The sequence below is a fragment of the Octopus sinensis genome, linkage group LG1 (assembly GCF_006345805.1).
Source record: "Octopus sinensis linkage group LG1, ASM634580v1, whole genome shotgun sequence".
Lineage (NCBI taxonomy): Eukaryota > Metazoa > Mollusca > Cephalopoda > Octopoda > Octopodidae > Octopus > Octopus sinensis.
Window position 1 is genome coordinate 61,658,848 of NC_042997.1, and position 17,291 is coordinate 61,676,138.

Sequence of the window (17,291 nt, forward strand, 5' to 3'; positions counted from 1 at the left end):
ATAAGAAATTTCAAATATCACGACAAATTGTTTCGTGACTTGAATGCAGACACACATAACACACACACACACACACACACACACACACATGAGTATGTGTATAAATCTAAAATGATCTATGAGAAATAATCCAGTGTGGCCATTTACAAGAATTTGGACTAAAATAGCTTTGAGGGATAACACAGTTCACTTATGGCTCTAGTGTCCTGGGAAAAAGTATGACTACTGAAACATCATATGCAGTTTGTATTCCTAGTCAACAAGGTACAGCGATAACATTCTCCAGTATTATAAGGAACTAGGTTACTCAGAGAAATTACTTGGAAACTGTCGATATCACAAGCAGTACATAACTTCTTAGATTTTTTATACTCACAATATCAAATATGTTAATTCTAATTAGTAATATTTAGAAACAATTTTCGATGAGGAAATTACAATATCAATCATAGAGTAATAATATTATTTAAATCATTACGGTAAATACGGGAGACAAATCTGAAAATACTTCTGTCTTTTGAGATGTTCACCGAGAAACAGGCTTTATCGAATTTTATTGAGAAGTAGCAATGAGAGAGTTACTACAAAAGTAAGATGCTGTACTCTAGCTTTTTCTATGCTCACTGCATTAAATATGTTAACACTAACTTAACTTATTGCTTTACATGCGAATGATGTCTCTATGTAATTCTGTAAGTAACATTCTCATGTGAACAGGGTAAATTGAATTTTGGCGCCCATCAAGTATATTTTTAATATTTTTTTCACAAGGAGAAATTGCTAATGTAGAAATAAACAGTTTATCATAATTAACAAGTCAAAGAGAACAGTTCACAGTCCGTAAAACTGCGCAATGTTCCGTTTTCTCTCTCTCTCTATCTATATTTATATCTAATGTATGTGTGTACACACTTTATTTGTGGATTGAGAAGGCAACCAATGGTTTTATGTAGAAGAGATCTCCACAGTTGCTCGAGCGAACAATTTGAAAATGTAGGTAGTTAACTAAAAAATGAATACATGAAACCAGTGGTTGTCTTGTTAATCCACAAATAACGAATATTAATCTATGGTGTTGAGCACTCTTCCCCGTTTGATTCAAGCGTGTGTGTGTGTGTGTAATGTTTCTTTCCATACAGCTAGTATTTGAAAAATTCCAACTCATGCCATAGCACCCCTACCACGTGACGCCCTAGGCAATTACCCGGGTTGCCAGTGTCTTCAACTGACACTGCAAGTGCATGTTTATTATTTACTTAATTATCCTCTCTTATCAATGCTTTGGTAAATATAGCATAAAACATCCTCCTTTACTGTGAATGTCTAACAAAGCAGTACATGATGGATTTATCTACCATACTTGTCGGATTAATTAAAATAATATTAATTTTTTCATTAATGATTGCCTTCAGGTACTTCTCCATAACTCCAGTTTCGAGTTTTGCAGCATCCCGAATAAAAAATATTAGTTTCAGACACTAGTCAGAATTTATATCAGCTTCAACATTATAAATTAATGATCCGTGAATTAGCTTACTAAGTTAATTGTCTTCATGCTCTTAAGAAAAGCATGTCGGTTATAATTTTCTATTTACCTTTCGCTGAAAATTAGAAGTACGGAAATATTGAATAAAACTGTTTGAAAGAATTGTCATATATATTACCTCTACAGTTGTACATTTTGTTCACTATTTCCACATCACTATACGCTAATTCTTTTTGATATACTCTTCCAATTTCGTCTTCTCGAGATTTGTCTAGCGCGGAAATGGTTTGAGATTTTCCATCATATGAAAAAGCCTGTTCAAAATAAAATATAAATTGAATAAAAACAAACAGTATTTCTGCCAAGAAATGAAATCCTTACTCGTAAATGATTATCTGTTCTGGTTGCTCATTTACCTCTAGTAAACTCTGCAAAGTGGGGTCATCCCGACTTTATTTCAGGTAGCATATCTTGGGATAGGTTATATAATATATTCTTGTTTTAAGATGGTAAGGTTTGATTTTAGGGAATTTGGTCGCTATTTCTAAAGGTCACGTAGAAGGTACACTGTTGACTCGTTTATATATGCTTTGTTTATAATGCCCGATAAAGATGATTATTTACATATAAAGGTATTTTATATATCTGACAAGGAACTCATAGGCTATAATTTCATTGGATATCACTTCTGTCTGCCAGAAAACATCTGACACTGTTATTCTACGGTGCATAGAATTGTCTATGTTTGTAGCTCATAGTATTTAACAGATACTGTATGTGTGATTTTACATATACACAAATATATATATTATGTATTATATTATATCTATATATATATATATATATATATATATATATACATATATATATATATGTGTGTGTGTGTGTGTGGTGTGTGTGTGTGTGTGTGTGGTATCATAGGAGGGAATATATTTCCAAAACTTACAGGGAAAAAATCAATTTAACAATTTAAATCAAATTTCACAATATATAATATATGTATATAATTTAGAGAAAAACCTCTATTAAACAATTCAATAAAGAAAGATGTTATTCACACCATATAGAAAACATATACTATAAAAAAACCTTATTCTAAAAATCAGTAAAGTACAATACATAGTAATTAGTAGAAAAAAGACTACGTACGTTTCGTGGCTATATTTTCAAATAGATAATAATAAAATCAATTCGATTTGAAATTAAATCGAACTAAAATTAATTATATTTAAAAATAAAGTCACTCATCAGGTCTAAGATAACAAATAAAAATAAATAATCATAGAATAATGTACGTATCTTAACTTATACTAATTATCAAATAAATATATAAAAATATACGTGTATTAACTATAAATAATCGAAAAGCATTTAACAATATTTCTTAAAATAAAAATATAACTTATCTTATCGAAGGATTTTCGTTAACTAAAAATTTAAACGTAGTACGTAAAAATTTAAACGTAATACGTAAGCATTTATAAGAAATATATCGCGTGAAAATATGACATAGATAGAATTTATAGAAGAAATAGATAGAAATATGTATTTAAGCTATTAAAATTACAAATGTATTTTAGCTGTGAAAACAAAGAAAAAAGTTAAATTTAATATACCATTAACTGGAAACATTGTAAATTCCAAATAATTTAAATATTAAATACGTAAAATACATAATATAATAAACATAAATCGTGAGCTGAAACTAAATATAGATTGCTAGCCACTACACATTCTGTATTTTCTCTCCTCGTTTCTTTCTGTGTTCCTTTCCGTGGAAGAGCGTAGGCTCGAAACATTAAGGACTTTTTCACTTCCCGAGCGTTATACTAATACATCTGTTTGTTGTTTACACCACCTGTCTTCGTCTTTTGTTTTCTTGTGAATTCTCCCTATATACATACATATATATATGTATACATATACATATATATATATATATATATATGTATGTATGTATATATATGTATGTATATATATATATGTATGTATATATATATATATATGTATGTATATATATATATGTATATATATATGCATGTATATATATGTGCATGTATGTATGTATATATATGTATGTATATATATGCATGTAGGTATATACTTATGTATGTATATATATGTAAGTATGTATATGTATGTATATGTATGTATATATATGTATGTATATGTACGTATATATAAATATGTATGTATATATATGTATGTATATATATATATGTGTATGTATATATGTATGTATATATATATACATGTATATATATATGTACGTATATATATATATATATATGTGTATGTATATATATATGTATATATATATGTATGTGTATGTATATATATGTATGTATGTATGTATGTATGTATGTATGTGTGTATGTATTCATAACATAAAACATACACCCACACATTCTAACGTCATATCAACATAATTCTTATCAGAATAATCCAATTATCAACATATCATGTGGAGGTTGTTTGCTCCAATTCACTTCGACTCTCCCATCCTCTTACTTCCCAATTCTACATACACACTCTCTCCAGCTCGTTTTATTTCACTGGATTTATGAAATGGTAAATTATACTCACTGTAATTCCATAGTGCATGACTGACGACAACTCATATGGCACATTCATGCTATTGATAACACCTTTAGAGTATTTGTTAAACCAGATTCTCATGCTTGGCAAGACATTTTGGTAAATAATTTTAATGTGCCTATCACGATCAGGTAGCTGATGCTCATGAACAAGACCTACGGCATGACCAACTTCGTGTAGATAAAGTCCTTTCTGCAATAAAAAATGAAATGTTTTTTTTTTTCTAAAACAAACTCAAATTATTTGAGATTACACAGACTGAATGGGGAATTTTTTCTTAATACCAGGACCAAATTTTGATGGTATGCTGAGAAAAATAGTGAGTGTTTAATTTTTAAAAAATCAGTGTTATTTCATTTTTCAACTTCGTAGATATGCCGGTACAATATAATGAACGTTTTATTTTACAGATTCATAAAATGTAACACAAATTATTGCTTTGACGTTAAGGGTTAAATTGTTCTTTACCTATGGATTTGTGGTTCTGTGAAAATTTACAAGCGAGTGGTAATGTCAGATTTGAATATGGGCGAAATGTCACCCGCAGGCAACTTTTCTTACATCTGTTATACGTAGATCTAAGTTCCACGTAATTGATATATATTCCTACTTTATAAATTTTGCTCAAAGTTTTTGATGCTAGTATGCATATACATGAGTAGTTCTAAAATCGTATTCCGATGTGCATTGGTACGACAGCAAAGACTATCTAGCAGTACCGCGAAGTGTTAAAAATATAATTATACGGCTTTAGAAAATATATATGAATGCTTGCATGTCTGGAAAAAATGTGTCATACATATTTTTTTTATACCGAAGTATGATTAATGAAATAAAATAAACAATATTCTTTTCTATATTCTTTCTAAATTTTTAACTTTAAAACTTTTTTTATAAAATTTCCATGCGAAATGCACTCATAATTTTTTATTTGGTCTCCAACAATACACGAAATTCAAGAAATTAATAACGCAGTGAATTAATTAATGATAATCTCTAGAAGCCGAGAAAAATGATTCTGCAATTTTTAGCTGAACTAGCTGCACTGATGATATGTTTATAGTGATCAAATATTTGTGCTGCACTTAAGCTCACTCTTTTCATTGCAGAATCATTTTTCTCGGCTTCCAGGGACTATCATTAATTAATTCACTGGGTTATTAATTTCTTGAACTTCGTGAATTATTGGAGACCAAATAAAAAAATTGACGTTGCTTGTGCCACACGTTACATATTGAAATGATCGCAAAGTAACATGAGAGGAAGTAATTTTGCCCAAAACACACTGTATCGCTCGGACTGGGAATCGAACCCACGATCTCACGATCGCGAATATAACAGCCCTAACTACTTAGCCATGTGCCCTCATATACAGACTCTATATGTGAAATATAGCAAATTATCACCAGTTCATTTGAAGCATGCACGCACAGAGACAAACCTGCAAAGATGCATTCGTTCAACTCCACATACATAACAACTTCGGCGCAAAGTGTTTGTTGTCATACCATACACATATAACATGCATACGCTGAACATTCAGAAACACATATACATGCACGCGAGCGCGTACACACACACACACACTTCACCTCATATGTTATGGAAAGAACAGCTATTTATCAATCATCAAATCATAAATCTCTACTTAACAAAATACAGAATAGATTGCATTTGCTAATACTGAAAGCTAGACTTTATGGCAGTAGTTGTGATTTGTGAACAGCATACGTGAATGTACATACATACACTAGTAAGCACTAACATACAAACACATGCCTTTGTATAAGGACTTCTAAACTATAAGGTTAATGTTATAAATATATAACTTACATAACGGCAACCATTAGCATCCAAATTTACGGCTTGCACGCCTCCGACCATACCCAGTTGTGAATTACATCTGAGAAGTAAAAGACAGGCAGTTATTATTTACACTTATTAAAAATTAAACATAAAAATTGACTTTTGGGTAGTTTTGGAACGGATTAATTATATTTTGATTAATTTCAATAGCGAAAATTGATTTGTAAAACGAGTAAATCGTAAAACGAGCTAGGTCATGGAACGAATTAAACTCGTACTGCGAGGAATCACTGTATATATATATATATATATGTTGAGGCGCAATGGCCCAGTGATTAGGGCAGCGGACTCGCGGTCATAGGATCGCGGTTTCGATTCCCAGACCGGGCGTTGTGAGTGTTTATTGAGCGAAAACACCTAAAGCTCCACGAGGCTCCGGCAGGGATGGTGGTGATAACATAAATTTCACAGTTCATAATATAATATGGAATCATGTTGAACCGTTAATCTCTACACATTTTTCTCTCTCTGTTATTTTCGTACTCTCTCTATTTTTTCTTCTCAATCATTTCTGTTGAAGAGCGTAGGCTCAAAGCGTCAAAGATTTTTCCATTCTTCCCAGGCATCAAACTTATATATCTGCTTGTTGTTCCCTCACCTGTCTTCATCTTTTGCTTTCTGTAAATTTGAACTATAATTATATATATATATATATATTATATATATATATATATATATATATATATATATATATATAGAAGCTTAGTAAGATCAAGAATATTGTTTAACTCGCGGTGAGTTTTTCAAAACCTCAGAGACAACACTATTTTTACTGATTCGAAGAAATACTGGTATCCTTTGATTTATTTAGTGCAATCTTATATTTACTTTACTATTACTTTATTTCCAGTACTGAATTGTTTCTAACAATCCCCCTCGTCTGAATAGAACGTAGAAGAAAAAGTGACGTAGCCTGTGATATTCTCCTTGAACATATGTGCCGCGAGAAGACGTCGAGCTAGCTGAACCATTAGCACGCCAGGCAAAATGCTTAGCGGTATTTTGTTCGTCTTTACGTCCTGATTTTAAATTCCACCGACGTCGACTTTGCCTTTCATCCTTTCAGGTTCGATAAAATAAGTACCAGTTGAGTACTCGGTGTCGATGTAAACAATTTACCACTCCCTCAAAATTGTTGGCTTTGTGCCAAAATTTGAAACCAATATTTCGTATGTGCTTCTAAGCAAAATTGCAGATACCTAGATTCTCCACCATTTGAGATGTAAATTTTAAAAAAAGAAAAGAAATATATTACCATGCTGTACGTTTGTAGAGATACAATACTACTCACCCACTGCCGTGTCTAAAGAGAATTCTGTTTTTGTCAGTCTGTCTTGCAGGCACAAACTTGAGACAAGTGTATCTTTCCCATTCAGTTAAGGCGCGTTTAATGAAATAAAAGTCCTTTACCGCTATTACAAACAAAGAGAAAGAAAAATATTTTCATTAATTTCGTTATATAAATGATTTTTAAAATGATGACAGTATTTATTTTCATCGACGTATGTTCTAATATTGAGGTCTATCTCGTCAATCACATATCCGAATTCATGAAAACTGGAATCATGATACAATGGCTCGACTTCATCAACCATAAATTTCTCAAGAATTTATCTGATGACTGGCACAATACTCAGTGAATTCCAGTGATACATATATACATGTATGTATGTATGTATGTATGTATGTATGTATGTATGTATGTATGTATGTATGTATGTATGTCATTATTCAGTTTTATTTCAAGATTTCGTGTCAATAGAGTAACAGCCGTCTTCTAACCAAGGTCCAAGGCTCCTTCATTGGAATTTCAACAACAACGGTATTTTTGTACGTACGTACGTATGCATATATGTATGCATATGAGCAGATTTGTATGTTTTGTTTTATGTATGTATTCTCATGCATATAGTGGCATATCTAGACATGCTCATATATACTTAAATGATAAAATATTGGAAGATTTTACTGATTTTTACAGTTCTAGTGACGGATTGGACCTGCAGTCTTCGTATCAGCTTTCTCCTTTCTGGTTTTGAGAAGCCTAACTTCTCAAGATTGGTATTTAGGCTCTGTGTGTTTGTGTGTGTGTGTGTGGTGTGTGTGTGTGTGTGTGTGTGTGTGTGTGTGTGTGTGTGCGTGCGTGTGCGTGCGTGTGTGTGCGTGTGTGTGCGAACCTGCGTGTGTGTGTGCGCCTGTGTGTATGTGTGCGCCTGTGTGTATGTGTGCACCTGTGTGTGTATGTGCGCGCCTGTGTGTGCGAGCGCGCGTGTGTATGTGTACGCTAGTGTGTGTACATGTGCGCTTGTGCGTATATGTGTGCACCTGTGTGTGTGTGCGCGAGCCTGTGTGTGTGCGCGCGCTTGTGTGTGTGCGGGCACATGTGTGCGAGTGTATCACTACACCTGTATGTGTGAATGTGTCTCTGCGTGTGAGAGTGTGTCTGTGTGTGTGTGTCTGTGTGTGTGTGTCTGTCTGTGTGTGTGTCTGTGTGTGTCTGTCTGTGTTTGTGAGTGTTTGTCTGTGTGTGTCTGTGTGTTTGTGAGTGTTTGTCTGTGTGTTTGTGAGTGTTTGTCTGTGTGTGTCTGTGTGTTTGTGCCTGTCTGTCTGTGTGTGCCTATGTGTGTATGTGTGTCTGTGTGTGTCGGTGTCTGTGTGTGTGTCTGTGTGTGTGTTTGTGTGTATATGTGTGTGTGTGTATACACACACAGAAACATCTCCTGTGTTTAGGAAAGAGAGGTAAATGAATCCTCATAAATTGTTAAATAGCAACAAAACTGGTTGGCACTGTTCTTACCCCAAACGGCCAAATGCTACATCATGGGCGTAATTTGACAACAAGACTATAAATTTGTGGATGTTAATCTGTATATTTGTGAATATTGTGAATATTGGCTGTGGAGATGTAGTTAATGCGTATGTGTGAACGTGAGTATGAGAGATAAACGTAACTCAAGAAAGAGAGGAAAAAGAGGGTGGGAGAAAGAGAAAGAGAGAGAGAGCATAACACGATGGATTATAACACAACTTTTGTGAGTGGGGGTAAGTTAGAGATAAAGTGAGAGAATATAATGATATCAGAACATATAATTTTATGGGGAGATGGGAGAAGTTAAAAATAGACACGCTTACAAACATAAAGCGATCGATAAAATGAGACGTAAGAAAATCACTTGAAATCTGAGAAAGTAGTAATTATCCGAATTGTCAAAAATCAGTTAATTTCATATGGAAAATACGAACAGTGTCTGTACTGGGAGGATAGATAACGTCCGGCATTTTGAGCAAAGCACTTCTAATTTCTTTGAAGAATTTTGCTGACTGAGAGCAGTGCCGTTTTAAAGAATGGACACACTGAGCAATTAACCGGTGCCCCACAAGTCTAGGAGCTTAATGCTAATCTATGTATGCTGCGGCTGTGTAGTGGGGGACACCCAACGTATTGTTCTGAATGGGGACCTTTAATATTCGTGAGACGGTCCTGACTGAGAGACACTATATTAGTTTAATAAATAGAAAGAGCAGTCGACATTTCCCGTAACCAAATGAAAAGAGCAGATGACATAATACAAGCCAAATGAAAAAAAGTAGACAACGTATCACGTTGCCAAATGTAAAGATCAGACGCCATATCTAACGACCAATACACAAAGAAGAAAACGATTTTATTTCGTTTTTATATCATTGACATGACATTTTAATACTTGTTATACATTAAACATGTTTAAGTAAAATGTGTTTAAGTAAAATAATTTTTTAAAATGTATTGGTCCATTGTTGACACTCATAAATCAGATATGATCTATAGTGAGCTTCCAGCCTGTCAGTGTAGCATGGTCTTCCATCAAACGATCCAGTCTTAATATAGATATAGTCTTAATAAACTTTTAAATATTCGGATGTCATTCCAGTCAAAATATAAGCTTAATACTTACAGAAATCATATGGATCGAGTTCGTAAGGGATGATACCGTTTGTCCAGCGAAACTTATCGTTGCGAACTGCTTTTCGCCTTTTGCGGATAGGTTCCGATTCTCTAAAAAGTTGGAAAAATATAAAATAAATGATATAAAATGATATACAGGAAACTGATAGTATACAAAAGATGAAATGATATATGATATACGTCCTTTGATCTAGTAAATATGTGTGTGTGTGTGTGTGTGTGTGTGTGTGATAAATTAGTTAGTGTGCGAGAGAGGGAGTATTTATAGACGGTAGACATGCGCAAGCTTCATCCAGTTTTTAGTTGAGCCAAATATCTGTTTGCTTCATGCGCTTGTTTGATGAGGCTAGGGTCATCAGGCATAGAGCCGACCAGGTTCACAAGTAGTCCTGTGTCAGCCTTTCTGCATCCTCCAAGATGATGTTGAGCCTCTGGAGATCTGCCTTAATCACGTCCAGCCAGCCAGTGCGGAGCCATGCAATTTGATACAATAAAACTTTCCGCGTCCACATAATTAGTATTAGAGAGTTATACTCTTTACTCCTCAAATCCATTGGCATCGTAACAATTAGTGAATCTAAGATCATTGCGCAACTAAGAAAATTCCTTTTGTTTTTGAACAACTCACTCTAGGTTTTAAACAAATGACAAGATTTTCTTTTCACATTAGATTCCATTATGGGGTTGAATTAAGGGGAATGTTTAAAATCTATATGTAGGAATTGTTGCATAAATGGTTTCTTCCCTAATGAAGATCTTATAGTTTCACAGTATGAACGGTCATGCGCTAGGAGGAGTTTTAAGAATTCATTGTTATTTAGTGAAACACGCTTAAGATACTAACTGTTGAAACATATTTCAGTACAGTTAATTTTCTAGATATTACTTTAAATTTAGAAATGAATAAATTCTAACCTAACCGAAACCCTAATAAAAAAACTTATTATATATATATATATATATATATATATATATATATATATATATATATATATATATATATATATATATATAATATATATATATATGAGAACAGAACACCTCTTCCATCATTTTAAGCAACTTAGTCCCTAATATTGATAATAACACGCCCTCATTATATTCAAATTATATTCAAATTATATTATATTCAAATTATATTAACCCCTGTTAATTAGCACTGCTCGTTATAATAACGGGAGTTTGTGTAATAGTAACTTCATGTATAAAAAACAATAAACAATATGCAGCTGCTTTAATGTCTATAAGTGCCAAAAATAGATCAAGAAATATTCTGTGTTATACTCTGGTCTTTAGTTTAAATCCCCGTATACAAATAGCCTGAGACTTTTTTCCTTTCTAATGAATCATAAGATAGCAAGAAATTTTTAATGGAAATGCGAGCAAGGTAAATTGTTATTGTAAAAATTTCACAAACTCTATTAATCTTTTCAATTCCAGGACCATTTTCGACGAATAATAGCATAATCTCTTTTATTTCAATCAATTAGCCCCAAACAATTGCCTTCTGGAAGGCAATTATCTTTTAAAATCTCCAATTAATATATTGTATTTTAAAGTCCAACCAAATGACGGTAACGTTCCTTCTAATCAAATTGGTTAAATGTTTAAAAGTTCACTTTTATCAACATATGAATTTAAGAAAGTGGAAAAAAAATTTCTAGGGATTTTTCCTAGTATATACAAGTTTTGAAAGAAAGCCTTGATCTAGTACTCATCTTTAACCTGCTATGCTTTGAGATAAATATATTTTTAAATACATTTGTAATAAACGAGAGAGAATTTTTAGTATATGACAGAGTATACTGCAGAGTGAAGGAGAATTAAGTTTTCTCGTGACTCGAGTTTCACGCAGTTACGATCACCAGGAGACTGCTTCTTTTTTTCCATTTAATCATGTAATTCGATGTTCTATCCTTTAGTTTCCAGATGTAGTCGGCAAATTTCGTTGTGCATATTATCTGCATGTTTAATGGACAATGCATGGTTGGAAAGTATTTTCTAAAGCTTAACCTCTATCGTGTTATGTAATATTTCTATATCATTTTTATACTGGGTTTATACGACAAAATGGAAAGTTAGAACTAGAAGCAAGCAATGTAATCTGTGCACAGCATGAAGAGGGAACATCAGCAACTAAAATTAGAGAAAATGGAAAAATGTAAACACTTGAAAAAGTTTCTATTACGTAAGTACAAAGCCCTACATTCACCGTACATAATTCACATAAATTCACGGACATTTGCAATTGCTTCATTTTAGACACTATCTTCCTTTCCCTTATAATAGCTTCCACTTCTTATTCCCTACTTTTCCAAGCTCAACTAAGAATATCATCACTCCTACACCCGCATTTTCATGCTAATATATACATACAGTTACATACCTACCTACTTGTATCATGCATACGTGTGTGTGTGTATATATAATATATATACATATATACATACATACATACACGCATACATACACACACACACACACACACACACACACACATACACACACACACACACACCACACACACACACACACAACACACACACACACACACACACACAACACACACACCACACACACACACATATATATATATATATATATATATAAGCAAATGAGTTTTCTAGTTTTCTGCACTTTAATGATTGAATATATATACTCACGTGTTTGGAACTTCATACAAATCGTTGAACTGCTCAATATTCAACATCATATCCAGTTCAGCAAGGATCGATCCATTTGCACCGACAATGCTGTTGGCAGCCTCTGAAATGATATTGAATTATGATAGAGGCGACTCTGAGCATTTTGCAATATTTTGTTATTAAAATTTTTAAACCTTTTATATTAAATGAAGTTTGCAGATGAACGCTGCTGTTTAGCCTGAAGCAGTCTAAAACAAGTAAACCCATGATGAAAAGCATTCCAGTCGCAACCACCTCGTCTTTTTTTTCCCAGGTTTATACGACTGTGGGTATCAGAATCGAGAGAGTGTAAGACAAAATATCTTGCAATTATTTGATCTTGTGCATTCCTTTATTTTTTAGCTTAAATCCCGCCCATATCTATTTTGCCTGCCTTGATTTTAAAATCAATAATAAAAGAGCCAGTCATAGGGCGAATCTAGATATATATTACTATCTCAGTTTATCCACAGTCCAATTAATGAAAGCAATAAAACAATATATGGATAAAGTTGTAAAGACAGTATTTTCAGTTGGAAAACATCTTTAACATATACTGTTAGAAAATACTCGATTCCTAACATGTGCTGTTATATAAAAGTCATGATTGTTGATTAACTCCGGCTCGGCCCTGATTGAACAGACATATGGCTAAAGATATTTCAGTTACAACCATGGGCTTTAAAAAAAAACCCCATCCTTTCCTTTCACCAAGTATGGAAGTTCTTAAAAACACTTGAGCGCTTCCTCTCCGCTAGTGACTAAGTTGTTGAAAACAACGGTCATCATGACATTTTTTTCCGAACTACAACGGACTCACATCAAATGTGTCCCACTTTTCGAGCATATTACGTTCAGATTTGTAGGAAAGTTGGTTGCTTTTCTATCAAGTCGGGCAATGACGTGGAATTATAAAAGGGATATTAGGCAACGGTGCTTGAAGTTTTAAAAAAAGACATCTTAAGAAGATCTACATTTTAGAAAGAATATCTTAAAATTGAGTTGGTTGAGAGTTCTATAATCACAATTATTAATTCTGTGTTTTATCCAGAGGTGTGGCTTCCATACCAAATTAGCAGGAACAGTTATTTATCGTTGTAAAGTTTCCTTTTCTAGTCATACCGACTCGTAAAGGGTCGGTTTACCGGTTTTTGTGGCGTATATATTCCCCACCTAGACGGGATACCGGTCCGTCGTAGGATTACCCATTTTTGCCAGCTTAGTGGACTGGAGCAATATGAAATTAAATGCTTTGCTCAAGAACACAGCGTGTTGCCCGGTCCAGGAATCGAAACCAAAATCTTACGATCATGAGTCCAACATTCGAACAACTAAGCCACTCACCTCCACTCTCTATAAATTCCTATACAATTTCAACGCGCGTCGCACACGCACACACATACATAATACGTACATACATACATCTTTTTCCTACATTCTCCCTACTAAACATAAAATTTATACCGTATTCTTTGTACTTTGTTATTTTTGAGTTATTCTTTCTGTCTCTAAAAGTTTTTTTTAACACACACACACACAGATTCTCCATAGGGACTAACCTTACTCACAATGCTGTCTTTGTAGCCATAGACAGTAAAACACTATTATATCTCTTAACGACGTTTTCTGTTCACTAATTTTAAGTCATAGTTGTTGATACTATTTAATAAATCACACTGAAAATCTAAATTACTAACAAAAGTGACGATAACTGTTCCTCTTTATTGTACCAGATGAAATGCTTCTCACAATATTATGCCAAGAACCTCTACCCCCCCTCTCCATTAACTTTGATACACACTCGATTTCATGTTCCGTGTGTCTATCAATAATACAGATGTAGAGGAATGATTTTCTTCTTCGATTATGGTATGCTCTGTTGCTCGGCATGATAGCGATGACAAGCAATAATAGCAAACATGGGTGGGGTATCTAAATCTTTTGCTTGGTCTTGTATTAACGTCATGAGAATGTTTTGAGTCCTCATGAGAAATGTATGTAGTGTAAGTACCATCAAGACGATCATGAAGTACCTTCTTCAAAGTCTAGATTTTTCAGTTCCTTAGAGAAGAATGCTCTATGGACATTCTCTGAAGAAAGTACGATCTATTGACTTTAAAATACTTTATTGCTAAAAATTTTGAAGCGTGTTAAAAGTATTCCATGATTGGTCATTCCGTGTAAAGAAGTATTTCTTACTTTCAGCAATGTAGGACCCAAGTTGGACTCCTTGGCACAAATTGGCAGGAGGCTTTCATCTCTATTGATGGTCATGTGTGCAATCTTCTTTACATTGAGATACAGACTGACCCCAGGCTGCAGATTTCTGAAAGAATTGTGCTGTGAAGTAATGTCATCAATATAGTGAAACTCGGATAGAGACACCATACATCCTCTATTGACGTATTCATCACTTCTGATTGATGATGAGGTATTTATCATAGATGGCAGTCCAGACTTTGCTTGTAGATGTAGTCAACTTCAAACCCAAAGAGAAAATAAGCTAGTGTATTTCCTTGATGGATTCCTGCCGTTGTTTGAAACTCTTTAGTCGGACCGTTTGTGATTTGCACAAAGCTTGAGGGATACCATGGCTCAACAAGATGTATGACAAAACCTCTCTATTAACACTGTCAAAAGCCTTGGAAATATTCGCAAATACGACTGTTACCTTTTGCTTGAAAATTCTGAGCTCTTCTATAATTCTTCTAAGTGCAAGGTTCTGTGGTAGTGTGTATCGAGCTTTGTAATAACCGTTTTGGTTTCGTGTGACAGGAGATTCTATTAAGGAACATACATTTTCAGGATTTTGAGTCCGGAGTCTTAGGCTATCATAATTTTAGTATATCATTACTATATATCAAATAAGCTGACGTGCCACGTTTTTGTTATCCACGTTTTGCAACAGTAATTTGAATACATTCTGTTAAACACTGTTTGTCACCGATGAATAGTTTGCAGAATGCAGCCAGGACGTTTGGAAGCTCGCTATGCAATAACGATTTGTGCTAAATTGGACACGAATAACATGTATTTAGATGTGCAACCTTACAATGCAGCTATGTATATATGTTTATATCTACTTATATGTGAATGTATGAATATATGTATATATGTGTATATATATGTGTGTGTGTATGTATGTGTGTGCATGTTTTTGTGTGTGTGCGCGTGCATATATTTGTGAGTGTGTGTGTCTATCTGCGTGTGTATCTGGGTCTACGTATGTATCTATATAATCTATATGTATGTGTGTATGTATGTATGTAAATATGTGTGTGTGTATTTACATATATGTGTTTGTATGCATATGTATATGAATATATGTGTATGTGTGTATGCATATATATGTGTGTGTATATATAATATATATATATATATATATATATATATATATATATATATATATATATTATATATATATATATATATATATATATATATATATATATATATATATGCGTATATGTACCGCTATCTGTCTGTATGTATATGCATGAATATAAAACTACTTGACTAAGTGCTGATCTTCCTTTCTATTTTCTTTTTCCTCTAAGCAGTTATGACAGCAAAAACTGATTAGGTATTTCTATCTAAACTGGAACGCATGATTTCCACGTTCATATTTGAATTATTTGTGTTTCTGTAATATTATTTGCTTTTATTTATTCCTTAACTTGTAGGGCATATAACAACGAGCCAGCCGACTCTAAAAGTTTGTAGTGAGACATATCTTTATCGATGTACCTGATTAGACCCAGACTGATGGGTCGAAAATATGTTGTACCCAATAAAGGTTTAATACTGAATCCATCTCCTGTTAATTAATATTATTATATGTATGTATGTATGTATGTATGTATGTATGTATGTATGTATGTATGTATGTATGTATGTATGCAGGTAGTAAGTAGGCAGGTAGGTGAGCGGTGGATAGGTTTAAATTTTCTCTGCGTATGTTTGGATAAATAGGTTGGCAACCACGTCTGTAGAATCTCTCTCACTCTCTCTCTACCTATCTCTCTCTACCTCTCTCTCTCTCTCTCTCTCTCTCTCCTATATGTGTGTATGTGCATGTGTGTCTTTAACACTAAAACAGCAAAGTTTAATGACACTTACTTCCGATTCCACCGAGTGCTCCCGTAATCAGCTGGTCAATTGATTTATTGCTGTATGGCCCTATTATACCAATTCCTTCTTTACTAATTTGGTAATTCTTGCCAATGTCTGATGGGGGCAAAGGAACGGTGAAGCCTGGTTGACAATAATACACCACCTGTGAAAAACAAACAAAAAAACTTTTGCTCATGATTGTATAGTTACACAAGAATACGAATAAAAGTACAATTTGTAAGAGACATGATTTGGAATTGTTAATATTCGTGCCTTTCTCAGACGACGCGCATGGGAGGCGGGGCAATATTCTATGCCATCAAGTGTCAAAACTGTGTTGTGGATTTGGCTCACCAGGAGTTTACATCTACTCTACAGTTTTTACTAAGTTTGAATCTCTCTATATATAAACGGCAAAATGTCTGCGTGTGTGTCCTTTATACAAATTCACAATTTTTCAGTTAGAGGGCTTGCACTTTCTATGGTCATTCAAAACCGTCCAAGGGTGGTCGTGCACATCTTTACATTTCCCTAGTCACCCAACAAAGCCATTAAAAAATCAATAGAAGTAACTTTTTTGTGAATTTTCTATCCAAAA

At 33.6% G+C, this 17,291-nt stretch overlaps 1 protein-coding gene across 1 annotated transcript in view; it reads right to left on the bottom strand.

The window, feature by feature from the left end:
* Nucleotides 1-17,291, bottom strand: part of LOC115217541 (zinc metalloproteinase nas-14) — a 53,010-nt gene that overhangs the window by 27,383 nt on the left and 8,336 nt on the right. The window contains exons 2-8 of the mRNA XM_029787271.2: nt 16,700-16,856; nt 12,560-12,662; nt 9,886-9,986; nt 7,242-7,362; nt 5,918-5,987; nt 4,073-4,276; nt 1,665-1,800 (exon numbers count right to left, since the gene is read on the bottom strand). Coding sequence (XP_029643131.1) covers nt 1,665-1,800; nt 4,073-4,276; nt 5,918-5,987; nt 7,242-7,362; nt 9,886-9,986; nt 12,560-12,662; nt 16,700-16,856 — 892 coding nt within the window. The remainder of the gene's footprint in view (nt 1-1,664; nt 1,801-4,072; nt 4,277-5,917; nt 5,988-7,241; nt 7,363-9,885; nt 9,987-12,559; nt 12,663-16,699; nt 16,857-17,291) is intronic.